Raw genomic sequence first — 13,676 nt, 5'->3', positions numbered from 1 at the left:
CTATTTATCTATTTCCCCCGCTTCCGCCCCCCGGCGTCCGGTTAACCGCCCCCCTTCCGGTTAACCGGGCGGCGGCGGCGGTGGCGGCTCGGCGCGGCTAAACGGCTCGTCGCGTGACCGCAGACAATAAGCCCGGGCGGCGTTAACAGCGCGCCTGTGTGTTGCCACTTTATATGTTACGTCACACTCGCGTCTCGCCCCCGCCCCCGCCCCGCTCCCCGCGCCCCCCGCCGCCCCCCGCGCACATGTGGGCGACCTCCTCGGAGTCGGTGACATGCGACGCGAGCGGTAGCTGATAAGTCGTGTTGTTGTTGCTTGTAGCGCTTCGTACTTGTTACGAGTTCGGCGCGACCTCCCCCCCCCCCTCCCCATGTGGGCACCCCCCTGAGCCCTCCTCAGGCCGCACTCAATTGCCTTTTTCTTGAGGCTGACCCGCGTAATCGGATAAAGTAAAGATTAGCCCTCTTCGCTTTTGTGTTGAAAATGGAAAAGGTTGCGTAAATAACAACTGAGAAGGAACGGATTAGGAGTTTAGGACGTTCATTTTCTTACATAATCGTAGAAAGTCTTTACTAATCGTAACATAATAGAAGTAACATTATTTATCATGATTATAAAACGATAAACGCGTTTTTACGATATTTATGATTAATATGGTATGACGTGCTTGGATTGCAAATCGTCAGACACGAGGGCCGGAAACCATTGGACCCCACTCAATCAATCGGGAGGTGGGAAGCGGGAAACAAATCCCATCGAATCGAACATCTCACCTTTCAGCTAACGCAAGCCCCCTTCAGATGGCGTGACTTGAAACTCGATACGGAGCTCGCAGTCGAGGAGATTCGAGCGCTCGTAAAATTAGGGTTGAAACACATTGACCCGAGCGTGCACGTCCGCGCTCTCGGCCTGCACACGACTTGTGTCTCTAATAAAACTTTATTGGCAACATATCGCCTATCAAAAATATCCAATAAGCCAGACCACCGCCATAACCCACGTCGTTCGTTTTATTCCACCGACTGTGTACCTTCTTGCGACCCGATTTTATTATCTAATTTCTCCCTCGTAAAAACTCCGATTCCATCGCTCCGATCGCAGAATGGAAAGAGATTCAGACAATAACACTTATTTGTGCTATTCAGCGGAGCGTGGCCCTAACGACGACGTATATCTGCAAGTTCCCGACACAGTATAGTGGTATAATTGCGAGAGCATATGTCACAGCGGGCGGCGACAGGGCCGGCGCTGCAGAGCAAATTAACACGCGCTAGGCTCTCGACACTAACTTACTGCCTCGTAAAATTAGGCCCCGTTATATCCCCTCCGGTCACACTACACCCTCGATCTCTACTCTATAGTACCCTCTCTCAGCTCTTTCAATAACCGATTCCGAATAAATCTTTTGAAATTAGAGCCACTTCAAAACCGAATAACTCGCAAAAACCTCAGGCTATCGCTTATTGAATCCGTTGCCGAGATCGTAAGCCTTTTCGCTCGAATGGCCGTTCTGACGGCGGGAGTACACTTGAAATAGCATCTGTCTAACACACAACGAGCCCGCGGCCACTCGACCGAATATTGATAATCCCGTATTCGATACTGCGAATATATCTAGGCGGCGGCGTGTAGTGTGTATTGTTGTGTCAACATCGTGCGGAATCAGTGAGCGTGGCGAGCGAGCGCACGTATATGATTATTTCATTAGTCCGTATTTGCGCGCTCATCCAAATGTTGCGGTCTCCCCCCGGCCTGTGGGAGGGCGCCCCACTCCCGAACCTAATCACGCGGTCAGTTTGTTCTGCCTCAGCGTGTTTTGATATTGATATTGACTACGGGGCCGCTCCGCTGCGCACCGATTTATTTGCAAACAATGATCGATTGATTGTTATGCGTAAAGCCCGGCTTATGGGCGTTCTCATTTGTTTAGGCATATAACGCTTATTAAACTTTGTATGTGTGTATTGTTACAGAGAAATTCGATATCACCGGGTGAGAGAGAGAAGTACAGAACGCGGAGTCCAGCTGAGCCAGACCACAAGAAATTAAAGAAAGAGGAAAAAGACATGAGTCATGTAAGTAAGCACATATTTAATATCGATATTCTTTGTTTAATTGCGATATGATCGAACTTTGCTATCATAGCAATGCAGTTTATTGCGGTACCTATTCCTACGGGAAAACTTTTTAAGGCGAAGCGAAGCTCTTGAAAACCGACTAGTCTTTCCTATAAATTTACACAATGGTCTCATCTCACGTTCTCATCTGATCATCCCTGGTTCCAGGACCTGGTGGTGGACGACGCGAGCGAGGAGCCCACGTCGCCGCACAACGGCGCGCCGTCGCCGCGGGAGAACGGGCTGGACAAGCTGCAGCCCAAGAAGGAGCACCCGCCGCACAGCCCCAGGTACTTACACAGCATACAAGCAAAACGTTTTCTAAACGACATGATAGCTCTCGACAACTCGGTCATAAACTACAGGCACTATACCTTCAGTCAGACAACAGCGCCAGGTACATAATGACATTTTAAGAGATTACTTACGTACAGTCGATTACCACCAATCAAAGGTTGGCTGGTAGAAATTGCTTTCTAGCAATAAATCCGCCTATGTGAGCATGTTATGTACCTATATTTTGAAATCCATCTGTGTATTTTTTTCTGTATACTTAAATAAAATATAAATAAATAATTTTGCGGAGGTGCTTGAGAAGGTAGATAAATAAATACTACCTAGGTTTAGAAGAAGTCTTCTAAAAGTTGTCATGTTTCAATCTCGATCCGTCTACACTTGATAAGCGCCATAATACTCTCCAGTATCCAGTAACTCACTAAGTTTTCGGATCCATAAAAAACTTCAATAACTTATCTCGCAGAAAAAAGCGAAATCATTCGACCGACACTAAAGGAATGAGATCTGAAAGAGCAAGAACTTTTTATGTTATTTAAGTTCTGCCGTACGATGGCTACCTTACTTACATTGAGCGGGTTAATAAAATTTTGTTTTCTTTTTTGCTTGCGAACGTAATGAGTCTTTTATGTCTTTTTGCGTGGTTTTATCTTGTTTTTCTTGAAGTCTTTTATTTGGACTGTCTGAAGCATACAAAAGGTGTAGGCCCAGACCATTCAAGTCGAATTGAATTGATTTATATATTTTACGTGAATTTATTTGAAACGCATGCGTGTATAATTTTATAGAAAGAACTAGACCGTGCCTATCCAACACGCATATCCAATTTCCAGTAATACCAGTGTTAACGAAAGCCGTGATAATCACCTTCCATCCCTTTAAAAGAAGCCATACTACGCGAGCAGTACAAATTGTACGAATAAGGTCACTGTTTGACTCTTATTAGTACGGACATAGAAGTTAATCCAATCAATTAGTGCCGACACGTAATCTGTACACGATTTATCATTGTCCGTGTTCATTCTACTGAAATTGAGACTTTTCTACGACGCTAACAGCGAGCTGGCTTCAGGCGATTCCACCTCATATAATAACTGTCACACGTATAGGTACTGCTAGGTACATTGTGGAGTTCCACTGGTGTAGAATGTTTAGTTACATACATCATTCCCATACGTATCCGGTATACAAATTGCTAATAAAAGCTTTTTTACCTCAACTTTCAGATCAGGCACATCAAGTAACGCATCAACGCCATCAGCCAAAAAACTGGACGAGAAACCAAGCACGCCGATCTCCAAGCCAGTGACCCCCACGTCAGGGGGCGGGGGCTCGGCGGGGCCCGCCGGCGCACCTCTGAAGGCAGCCGTGAAGCCCCCAGCACTACAGTACCCTTACTTAGGCAACGGAGCCCATGATGCCTATGGCCTGGCGGGGTATTCCGCCCGCGCCGCGCTGGCCTATGAACCCCTGCGGCCCCCGATTGGCCCGGCGGCCCTAGCACCAATTCCTGGAGGCAAGCCGTAAGTATCTATGTTTCTTGGACTTCTTGGTTACTTTCTATTCTGTCCTGTTTATTGTAACTTGTTGCTGCAGAGGAGCATGTTTATAGCTCTCAACAGAAACTCAATTTGTACCATAAAGTTTAATTGCCCCTTTACTTGCATTCAGCCGTATGTAACAGGTACAGGTAATCTTATCTCCTTTACCATTTTCTATGTTCAACTTTTGGTAATTCAATCTTATATCTAGACAAAATCTAAATAATTATGAAGTCGTCAATAACTCTTACTAAGTACCTAACCTTTTTTGCCACACTTCCTTCCCACCTTTGGCAATCGGCCGTAGCGGGCCAAGTACCAGATTTTATAATTAAAACAGTCCATCCCCCCCCTCTAGGGCGTACTCCTTCCACGTGTCGGCGGAGGGGCAGATGCAGCCGGTCCCCTTTCCCCCTGACGCGCTCATGGGCCCGGGCATCCCCCGGCACGCGCGGCAGGTCTCCGCCCTAGCCCATGGCGAGGTGAGAATAAGCACTATTATTATCATAGAACAACGCGGACTCGGGTGTACCCTCGGGAAGCGTCATAGCGATCTTTCTTGATACAAAAAAGTCTGCCAATTTTTGCGGGGGGAAATTTTACCGTTTACCATGATTATGTCTCATGGGACATATCATTATGAGTTTTAATTCCCAGCAATAAGGGTTACGTGAAGTGACATTTAATAATGAACACAGTGTCTTCATTTTTCTTGCCAATGGATGTAACAATTATCGATAAGTGTTATCGATGAATTCAAGAACATGGGTTAGAAATACTAATTTCAAATTAATTAGGTATAGTTAAATTTAATTAGGAATGATTAATAAACGAAGTCACCCGCTTTTCGCTGTACATTTATACTCACGTGATAGGTCGCGAGCCGTATCGCCGTTTTTGAATGAGTACAATGCACTGAAGTTGTCAAGTAAGTGGCAACCCGACGGTCAGATGCTTTCAAGCCGCCCCTTCGGGCGGCCTCTAACTAGGCTTAACGACTGCTGCCGAAGCAGCTACCGGGACCCACGGCTTAACGTCCCGTCCGAAGCACGGAAGCGTCCAGAAAAGAACCATTTGAAATCGGTAACTCATGCTGTACCTACCAATGGCTGACCGTGTCAGTTGTTGCTTAACCTCAGCGATCAGTTACGATTACTGAAGCCAATTCGACTACGGACGCTTCCCAACTATGACCTTTTTGTCGATTAATACAATCATAATCTACATACCGGTACATCACTATTGAATTTTTTTGACATTGGTTGCTAGGAAACAGCTAATAACAATAAACCATGACCAAATCTGTGAAAAAATCCGGAATCCGGATATTCTATGAATTGAAGCTGTCATATTAGTATGTAAACAAATCATTTTCTATGAAACGAACGCTTTGCCAACTAGATTGAGTCTAGTGGAAATTGAGACTGCAACTAGTTTTTATAAATCGGTGGGCCATTCTGGCCTACCACCCCGCCAGAGGGGAACGTCTGCCTATTTCGTCTCCAGACCATTCATACTCAATGATTATTATTAACACAGAATAAAAAAGCTCAAAAGATTTGTAGGACTAATTTTGTCATCATCATGGTCACGCCCCATCACGTCCCCACCGCTGGGGCACGGTTCCAATGTAGGAAGGGTTTTAGGCCTAGTCCACCACGCTGGCCTAGTGCGGGTTAGTGGACCCCAACACAGGAAAGCCTTTGCTGAGAGTTGTGTTTGAAAAAAAATATTGAAAGATTTAGAAGCTGATATTGAAGCATCATCATCGGCCAATACACCGATTGTGCGGTGGATAAATTATTAATGCCAATTCCAGCGATGAGGATAATTATTCATGTATCTATGATGCTTGACGCAGCACTATATCCTGGTCTCACCAAGTTACCTTCGAATTATCTTGTGATTATTCCGTTTGGAGGACTCCTATAACATACATACCTATCAGGTACCCCATATATTCCTGTACAAATATGCACCCACACTCTCCTAACATGTTTACCTCCAATTCGCAGGTGGTGTGCGCAGTAACAGTCTCCAGTCCGACTAAGTACGTGTACACGGGCGGCAAGGGCTGCGTCAAGGTGTGGGACATCAGCCAGCCGAGCAAGGCGCCCGTCAGCCAGCTGGATTGCTTGGTGAGTGGGTAACTGTCGCGACCGAGCCCTTTTTATTATTATTACCTACTTTTGTAAACTAGTTCGTTAGTTGGCGCCTTCTGTTGCATTTGCATAAATAATAAGCTCCCCAGTTTCGATTACATACATTCTGGCTTTGAGGGAGTTAGATGGATGCGTATGTTTGTCATTTAGTCCACAGGACTATACATACGCGACCACCACTACCACCACCACGAGTCTTCTATTCTGACACCAATTCCTTAAGCTAGTGAAAACGTAATTAAATTATCGTAAACAAATCGACAAGACAACAATATACATAGAACCCTAACAATTAAACTTCCATGTATCTAAACCCGTAACCACGTTTAATTCCAGCAACGGGACAACTACATTCGCTCAGTGAAGCTGCTTCCCGACGGGCGCACGCTGATCGTGGGCGGCGAGGCGTCCAACCTGTCCATCTGGGACCTCGCGTCGCCGACGCCCCGGATCAAGGCCGAGCTCACGTCGTCCGCGCCCGCGTGTTACGCGCTAGCCATCAGCCCTGACTCTAAGGTAACTTGAAAAGGACGTTATTTAAAAAATATATGAGAGGTAGGGAGTGGATAAGCTTGCATACTATTCACATAGATGAAGTAGAGCTTTAAGCAATTAGATCACTTGTTCTGTTTATAACTACAATAGCAGGAATAAGATACAATTCATTCTACGACTAGCAATCAATCAGCCAATTAATTGCTAGTCGTAGAAATATGGCACTGAAAATCGAAGTAACTCGACTGATCGAAGACCAGATGCAGCAATATTAAAACTAGCCTGAAAATATTTGTCTGCTTCAGTCTATGGCCCAACATAATGAAACGAAAACTGCATGCATTATAGGAGCACTTGAATATATGCTTCAAACTAACCCCCTTTTCCCCCGTTCCAGGTGTGCTTCAGCTGTTGCTCGGACGGCAACATCGCGGTGTGGGACCTGCACAACCAGACGCTGGTGCGGCAGTTCCAGGGACACACGGACGGCGCCTCCTGCATCGACATCTCGGCCGACGGCACCAAGCTGTGGACCGGGGGCCTGGACAATACTGTCAGGTGGGTGTTTAGGGAACCCTGATTATACCTACCGAGTAGACTGGCCGAGACAGTTCAGACAGTATTCTCGACCGAGCATTCGGTCAATAGCTGGCTGTTCATTGGTCGAGGATCGGCCGAGGATACTGTCTCGCCATCAGCACTCCTCTCGGTGGGTGTAACAAGGGTATAATGAATAGTGACAGTAGGATGACCTCGTGGTCGACGACCTTAGAAAAATGTAGTGGTAAACTTTTCGAGCGCGTTGGTTGTTTTCAATGTTGAAGGTTGCTGGCAATTGGTCAGGAACTTAATGTAAACGAAGTTAAAACCGTATTTTTTCCGATCGGTAAAAACTTTAAGCAGTTATTTATACAAACCTTTATTTGGTTATGAATAATAGATTCAATTTATTTATATAAACTTCTTGTCTTATTTCAGATCATGGGACCTAAGAGAGGGTAGACAACTACAACAACACGACTTCAGCTCACAGATCTTCTCCCTCGGATATTGTCCAACAGGTAATTTGAAATACTTTATTTTATGTTACATTTATTTAATTAAAACAATATACAATCCACAATATTGTGACACAAGAAGAACAATATGGAACCTTTTTCCGTCGGCGTCGGTTACCTTACCTCTGTCCGTTGACGATACCTCGAACTCTAACGTGCTTTTAAACGAATACCATCGCTTTGGCCTAGCTAGTAACATACATACACTATGCTGAACATTAACTAAAATATAACTTATTTCGGCATTGAGATAAAATTCTGTTACTTATACTCAGGCCGGTCTCCTAAAATATATATCCCAAGTTCCTTCAGAATCATGAACTTGAATTCGAACGTAGTTTTTTGTTGTCTCGGCGTGTCTAAACAACCATTCCTCCCCCAGGCGAATGGCTAGCCGTAGGCATGGAGAACAGCAACGTGGAAGTGCTGCACGCGGTGAAGCCGGACAAGTACCAGCTGCACCTGCACGAGTCGTGCGTGCTGTCGCTGCGGTTCGCGTCCTGCGGCAAGTGGTTCGTGTCCACCGGCAAGGACAACCTGCTCAACGCGTGGCGGACCCCCTACGGCGCTAGCATATTCCAGGTATGTTTTGTTACGTTATGTTATTAGACATACACTCACGAGTCACTCTATTCTATCTAAACTGGTATTTCCCGTTTAGGAATAATTTGGTGCTATTGTCACTGGAACTTTTTCATTGCTCGTGAGTGTTGTGTAGTTATTAGAGTCTTATTTTCCTGCACTTAGTGAATTTTAAAGTCGAACGATGTTCATGACTACCATGACATGTTTTATTGATCACCGATGATAGTCAGTCTCGTAATCTTTCGGTTGCACTCGATTATGTCTCTTGAAAACTCTGTATTTATGTCCAACTTTCTACGTTATAATTAATTACCAAAATTTTAACCCCGTATCCTAAGATACCATTACTCCAGAATTTTCCATCACCATGGAGCAACAAATTATCGTATGGATGAATACATTCCCGCTTCTTGTCCACAGTCAAAGGAGTCGTCTTCAGTGCTGAGCTGCGACATATCATCGGACGACAAGTACATAGTGACCGGCTCCGGAGACAAGAAGGCCACAGTCTACGAGGTCATATACTAGTGCACACAGACTATGAACTAACTATGAACAAGTGACGAACGTTCAGTGAACGCGCGAGGTGATATAGCTTTAGAACGAACGCGACCGGCCGATTTTACTCACAACCTAAACAGCTGCGATTTAAGGTTGCCTTCTCTAAAATCGCCCGTCAGCATTCCCACTTAGTGTATTTATAGAGTATATTGGGAAGCCTGTATGTACTTATGCGACGTGTTTATATAGTTTAGTGTGCGCGATGTATGTTACGTTATAATTTGTTGAGCGCCTTAGTGTATGTTGGCAGCAGATCTCAAAATGATGATTTCGTTCAATATTGTTGTAAAATGCTCGTATTAAAGAAAAAAGATATGCGCAAATTTAACCAATTTCTTTTATTTTTTACCTTTAACATACAAGTACATGGACTAAGGTATACCGTCATCCTAAACGGCCGTAATCTCAACAGAAATAGCTATAAGTAAGTATTCATTATAGGTACATGTCCATAATTTATAGAATAAATGCCGATTTCTATAAATCTATCGATACTATCACCTGTGGGATAAAATTGAAATTATATACAGAAGAAAAGAAACGAAACGTAATCTTAACACCAAGTATTAAAAGTATTATACTCGTAATTACACATAACTATGAATTATAAATAGCATTTTGATTCAGAAACCGGACGTACGTAATCATTACGCACGGGCTCGCAATCATACAGAGTCCAAAGCATTTGATACCTACGTAATTTAGGATACAAAAATATCAGTGATCGAGTCAAGTGCCAGTCAATACTGAAAAAATAATTGGCTAATTCCATGGGATTAATGATTCAGCATGTCGAATACATAGACCTGATAGAATACATAGAATACACTATCATGTACTCTAGTGTGTATTATTGATAAAGACGGCAGAACAGATCGCCGGCGGTGCCAGCCACCGGGCGCTATCACCGGCTCCAGACTAGCATGTGTTAGATAGACCACGCTGTCGTCTACATGTGTGTGTAGATATTATTAAATATAATAAATATACAGGTTGTTGCAAAGTTCAAAAAAATCCTAAAGTTGTTCAGATCATCACGACAAGACTGCATGAAGTCGAACGTAATATAACTGCTGTAGTTGAATATAGCAACTGCACGCAGTCGCAGTCGCATCTATCTGTCTCATGGTAGAGGTAATACTCGTGATCTCACAATTAAAGATTTTCGATTTGATTTGCTACGTTTGCTCTATAGTACTCTATACTATAGCTGATATAATGAGGATGGTGGTCGCTGTGGTCGAAACTCCACAAGGAGGAAGGGAGGATATAACTTGGAATTATAGGTGCTAGTAAAAGGGCTTGATAACCCATGACTGACTGAAGTTGAGGGTTGTTTGATATTATAGATTTGACCTTTAGTATCTTTCAAGGTAAAATTTTCAAGAGAAAGAACATGGAAATTTAAAGCCTAAAGGTGCCTTTCCGCCAGAGATGCTATGATACGAGCGTGTGATGATATGAAAGAAATCCGTTCCGGCCAGTAATGTGATGTTGGATATCAAACGAGTTCATACCAACGTCTGAGAAAAACAGTGGTTAAAATGGTAAAGTACCTTCATGGATAAGTAAATACTTACAGCAGTAGTTAGTTCGGTTTTGCCCATCAACTTATCGAGCCCCGAAAATGTTGAATGTATTTTAGAGTCGGCACCCAAAAAACCAAACTTACAAATCAGTCCAGCGAGTACATCGTCATAGTTATCACGGATCGATTAGTCAATCGAGACCGGTAATCGGAGCCTGTGACCAGATGGTGGTGGTGCCAGCCACCGGCGGCGCCCGCCACCAGACAAACAAACATAGTTAAACCATACACCAAGTTTATAAACATACCTATAGGTCAGTACATAAACATACGTACGAATGCCTACTTAACAAGGTTGGAAAATTTCATAACATGTAGATAAGACCCTAGGTATAGGTGTTGGAGATTTCCAGCTAACGTTAACATGGAACTTTTAAATACATTTTTTCATCAGAAAAATACAAGGTTCGTCATAGTTTATGTTTAGGTAGTAGGTAATTAAGTTAGTACTCGTACCAACATAGAATAACGAGTACTGTACTTGTTATTCTATGGTAACAACCATGCATAGCAATATTTCCTAGGTACGCAACAAGCAAGGAACTTTTGTTGTTCAGCGCTTAAGCAGCAATTTTGTGCTACCTGGGAGCTCTGTCCCCATCTGAAAAGCATTTTTAAGCCTTTAGACTTTATACCAATACCTAATTACCTTCATAACGACGAGAAAACAACAGCGACACCATATAATTTAGGCTTGGTCTAAATCTATAACTACGTTTATAAGCCTCTGTCTTCCTTTTTAAAATCGGTATTACTAATAAATAAGTATAAGTAATTGCAACTTTATTTCTCTTGGTGTTTATTTAACACAATAATGTAAGTACTTAAGTATATAATTTTATCTTAAACATGTACGGAACTCCGGCGCAGCGAACGTGCCCATGTCCTCGGCTCCACTCATGTTGTGTTGTTTATCACTCTACTTCCGACTTTGTTGTCTCCACTTATCAGGGGATGTATATTTGCAATTATTTTTACTTGACAATGGATGTGAAATCTCTCCCATGGATTTGTAGTATTTTAAAAGTAATTATTAGGCATCAAACTTTAAAGCATATCCATTGTATGATTTGATTTATCAATTACTTAAATTAGTTTGAAAAAAGACAATCTAGGTACTTGGATGGAACTAACAATATTATCATAGGTATACGTAATTAATCACTATATACCTATTTTGGGTATAATCCGGAGATTCCCATAAGTAGGTAAGTACCCAACTAAATACTTTGTATAAAACAACTGCATACAAAGTACTACTTAACAAAGAATGATATCTAATAAAGTCACAAAGAGTACCTACTCAGTTTGTTGTTAAAGTTAACAAACACTAGTTGATTGTTAATAAAAATCAAAGTAAAATGTCATTGATTCCCACGACCGCTGCGGCTGCTAGGTGAAAGAACTAGTGCTCGGACAGGTCACCAGCTACATTATTCAGCGATAACATGAGAAAAATAAATTACCAAGTAACATTATAATGAATAGCGTTATTGATATTGCCATGATTTAATCTCGGTGTTTTTAATTTTGTATCAGTCTGTTACTTGATCCGGTCAACGAGCAAACATGTTTTTGTTTGGCTCCGACTGAGCGTTGGTTCGCGTTTTTTGTGGAAGTGGACGCATGTGGGGCACTGGTGAAGTTCCACGAGTCCAGATGAGCACTGTCATCCCTGATAAGAGGTGACGAGTGCGGCGTGTGCGCGGATGATCGCGGCTATCGCGTCCGCCGCTCATTGCATCCCGCCGGGCCCGCGGCGCGCCCGCCTCGCGTTCACTCGCCACGACTACTCTCATTGTAAACAATCGGAAACACTCAATTGGTAAGTTTATTTACTTATTGGTCTTCTACTTGCACTTGAACTGGCGGCTTTCTTCCTATTGTTCGGTTCATTTTATCGTTCGCTTAGTGACAGTTTTAGTTATCGTCTAGGCGGAGTTAATATAAAGTTTGATGTGGTGTGTTGTGCAGGAGCAGGCGTGATGCTGGGCGGCGCGCGGCTGGAGGAGGCGCTGCTGGGCGACGAGCTGCTGTTCGACTTCTCCCCGGCGGAGAGCCTCGTGAACTTCGAGCTGCCGGGCGCGGCGGAGGGCTGGCCCGGCGATCCCGCGCGCGCGCCGCACTGGCCCGCCGACCACCTGGCGCGCGCCAGCGACGCGCTCGGCGCCGACGCCGCCGACAGGAAGGACGACTTCTACTTCTCCGCCACCTCCCCGGTGCTCTTCGACTTCGCGGACTTCGATAAAAGTGTCGACTTCGACGAGTACCTCTCGGAAGCGGTGAACAGTGATCAGTCCGCGGACAATCCCCACTCGGGCACGGACGCGGAGAGTGACGATGCGCTCGGGACGCTATCAGTGTTGGGCATAGACCTGGAGTCGACGCGGGACGGCGGCGGCGCGGCGGCTCCCCGCGCGGCGGCGGCGGCGTGGGGCGAGCCCGTGTACTGCGCGGAGCTGGGCGTGTTCCGCTGCCCGGCGGCGGCGTGCGGCAAGCTGTACGCGAAGGCGTCGCACGTGCGCGCGCACCTGCGCCGGCACTCGGGGGAGAAGCCGTACCGCTGCACGTGGGGCGCGTGCGCGTGGCGGTTCGCGCGCTCCGACGAGCTGGCGCGCCACCGCCGCAGCCATTCGGGGGACAAGCCCTACCGCTGCGCCGAGTGCAGCAAGCGGTTCGCGCGCTCCGACCACCTCGCCAAGCACGGCCGCGTGCACGCGCGCCGCGCCGCCGCCGCCGCCGCCGCCGCCGCCGCCGCCGCCAGGGCGCCCAGCCTGCCGCGGTCACGGCGACATCTGTTATAGAAAAGTTTTTGCCACAATATCTGATCGATCAGATATGACCTGACTTTGAACTGACTAGTTTTAAGCAGTATACGATAGTTACCGATAGTAGATTAAGCCCCTGTTCCACAATGTCTGGTTAGTCGCTACTTGTCGGATAAAATACATGCTGTCACTGTCTAAAAAATAATAACAGAAAGTGACAGCATGTATTTTATCCGTCAGGTAGCCACTAACCAGACATTGTGGAACAGACCCTAAGCTAAGTAATTTTAAGTGTAAAAGAAAATATTTTCCGAGTTTTGTCTTTATTTTTAAGTTAGAAATGAATGATAGAATACAAATCCGTTGAAATAAACACATTTTAAAATTTATATAGGTATAAGTAATTAATAATATGAAGTCACTCTTTGCTGGTTAATTAAGTTAAACTGAGAAAAAAACAAGAAATCCTAAGCAACTAAGTTTGTAGGTACCTACTATAGGTCAGTT

General features: G+C 44.8%; 2 protein-coding genes across 8 annotated transcripts in view; both read left to right on the top strand.

Moving 5' to 3' along the window:
* Positions 1-9,141, top strand: part of LOC105392762 (protein groucho) — a 59,643-nt gene extending 50,502 nt beyond the window's left edge. For 4 of the 7 annotated variants that reach the window (XM_038116005.2, XM_011564439.3, XM_048628468.1 and 1 more), the window contains 10 exons: positions 1,974-2,075; positions 2,286-2,407; positions 3,638-3,934; positions 4,293-4,434; positions 5,968-6,090; positions 6,451-6,630; positions 7,007-7,167; positions 7,588-7,670; positions 8,050-8,249; positions 8,673-9,141. In XM_038116005.2, the coding sequence (XP_037971933.1) occupies positions 1,974-2,075; positions 2,286-2,407; positions 3,638-3,934; positions 4,293-4,434; positions 5,968-6,090; positions 6,451-6,630; positions 7,007-7,167; positions 7,588-7,670; positions 8,050-8,249; positions 8,673-8,780 (1,518 nt within the window). In that variant the 3' untranslated portion in view covers positions 8,781-9,141. The remainder of the gene's footprint in view (positions 1-1,973; positions 2,076-2,285; positions 2,408-3,637; positions 3,935-4,292; positions 4,435-5,967; positions 6,091-6,450; positions 6,631-7,006; positions 7,168-7,587; positions 7,671-8,049; positions 8,250-8,672) is intronic. The other 3 variants (XM_048628470.1, XM_048628469.1, XM_011564438.3) reach the window with 1 other exon arrangement.
* Positions 9,142-11,821: 2,680 nt separating this feature from the next.
* LOC119693117 (Krueppel-like factor 9) lies at positions 11,822-13,558 on the top strand. Its single transcript, XM_048628514.1, has 3 exons — positions 11,822-12,226; positions 12,376-13,298; positions 13,443-13,558. Exon 2 carries the CDS (start codon positions 12,387-12,389, stop codon positions 13,203-13,205), a length of 819 nt encoding a protein of 272 aa, XP_048484471.1. The 5' UTR covers positions 11,822-12,226; positions 12,376-12,386; the 3' UTR covers positions 13,206-13,298; positions 13,443-13,558.
* Positions 13,559-13,676: the final 118 nt, after the last annotated feature.

This window comes from Plutella xylostella, chromosome 21 (genome assembly GCF_932276165.1).
Source record: "Plutella xylostella chromosome 21, ilPluXylo3.1, whole genome shotgun sequence".
Taxonomy (NCBI): Eukaryota; Metazoa; Arthropoda; class Insecta; order Lepidoptera; family Plutellidae; genus Plutella; species Plutella xylostella.
The sequence above is the reverse complement of the archived record's forward strand: the minus strand, read 5'-3'. Positions and strand labels throughout refer to the sequence as shown.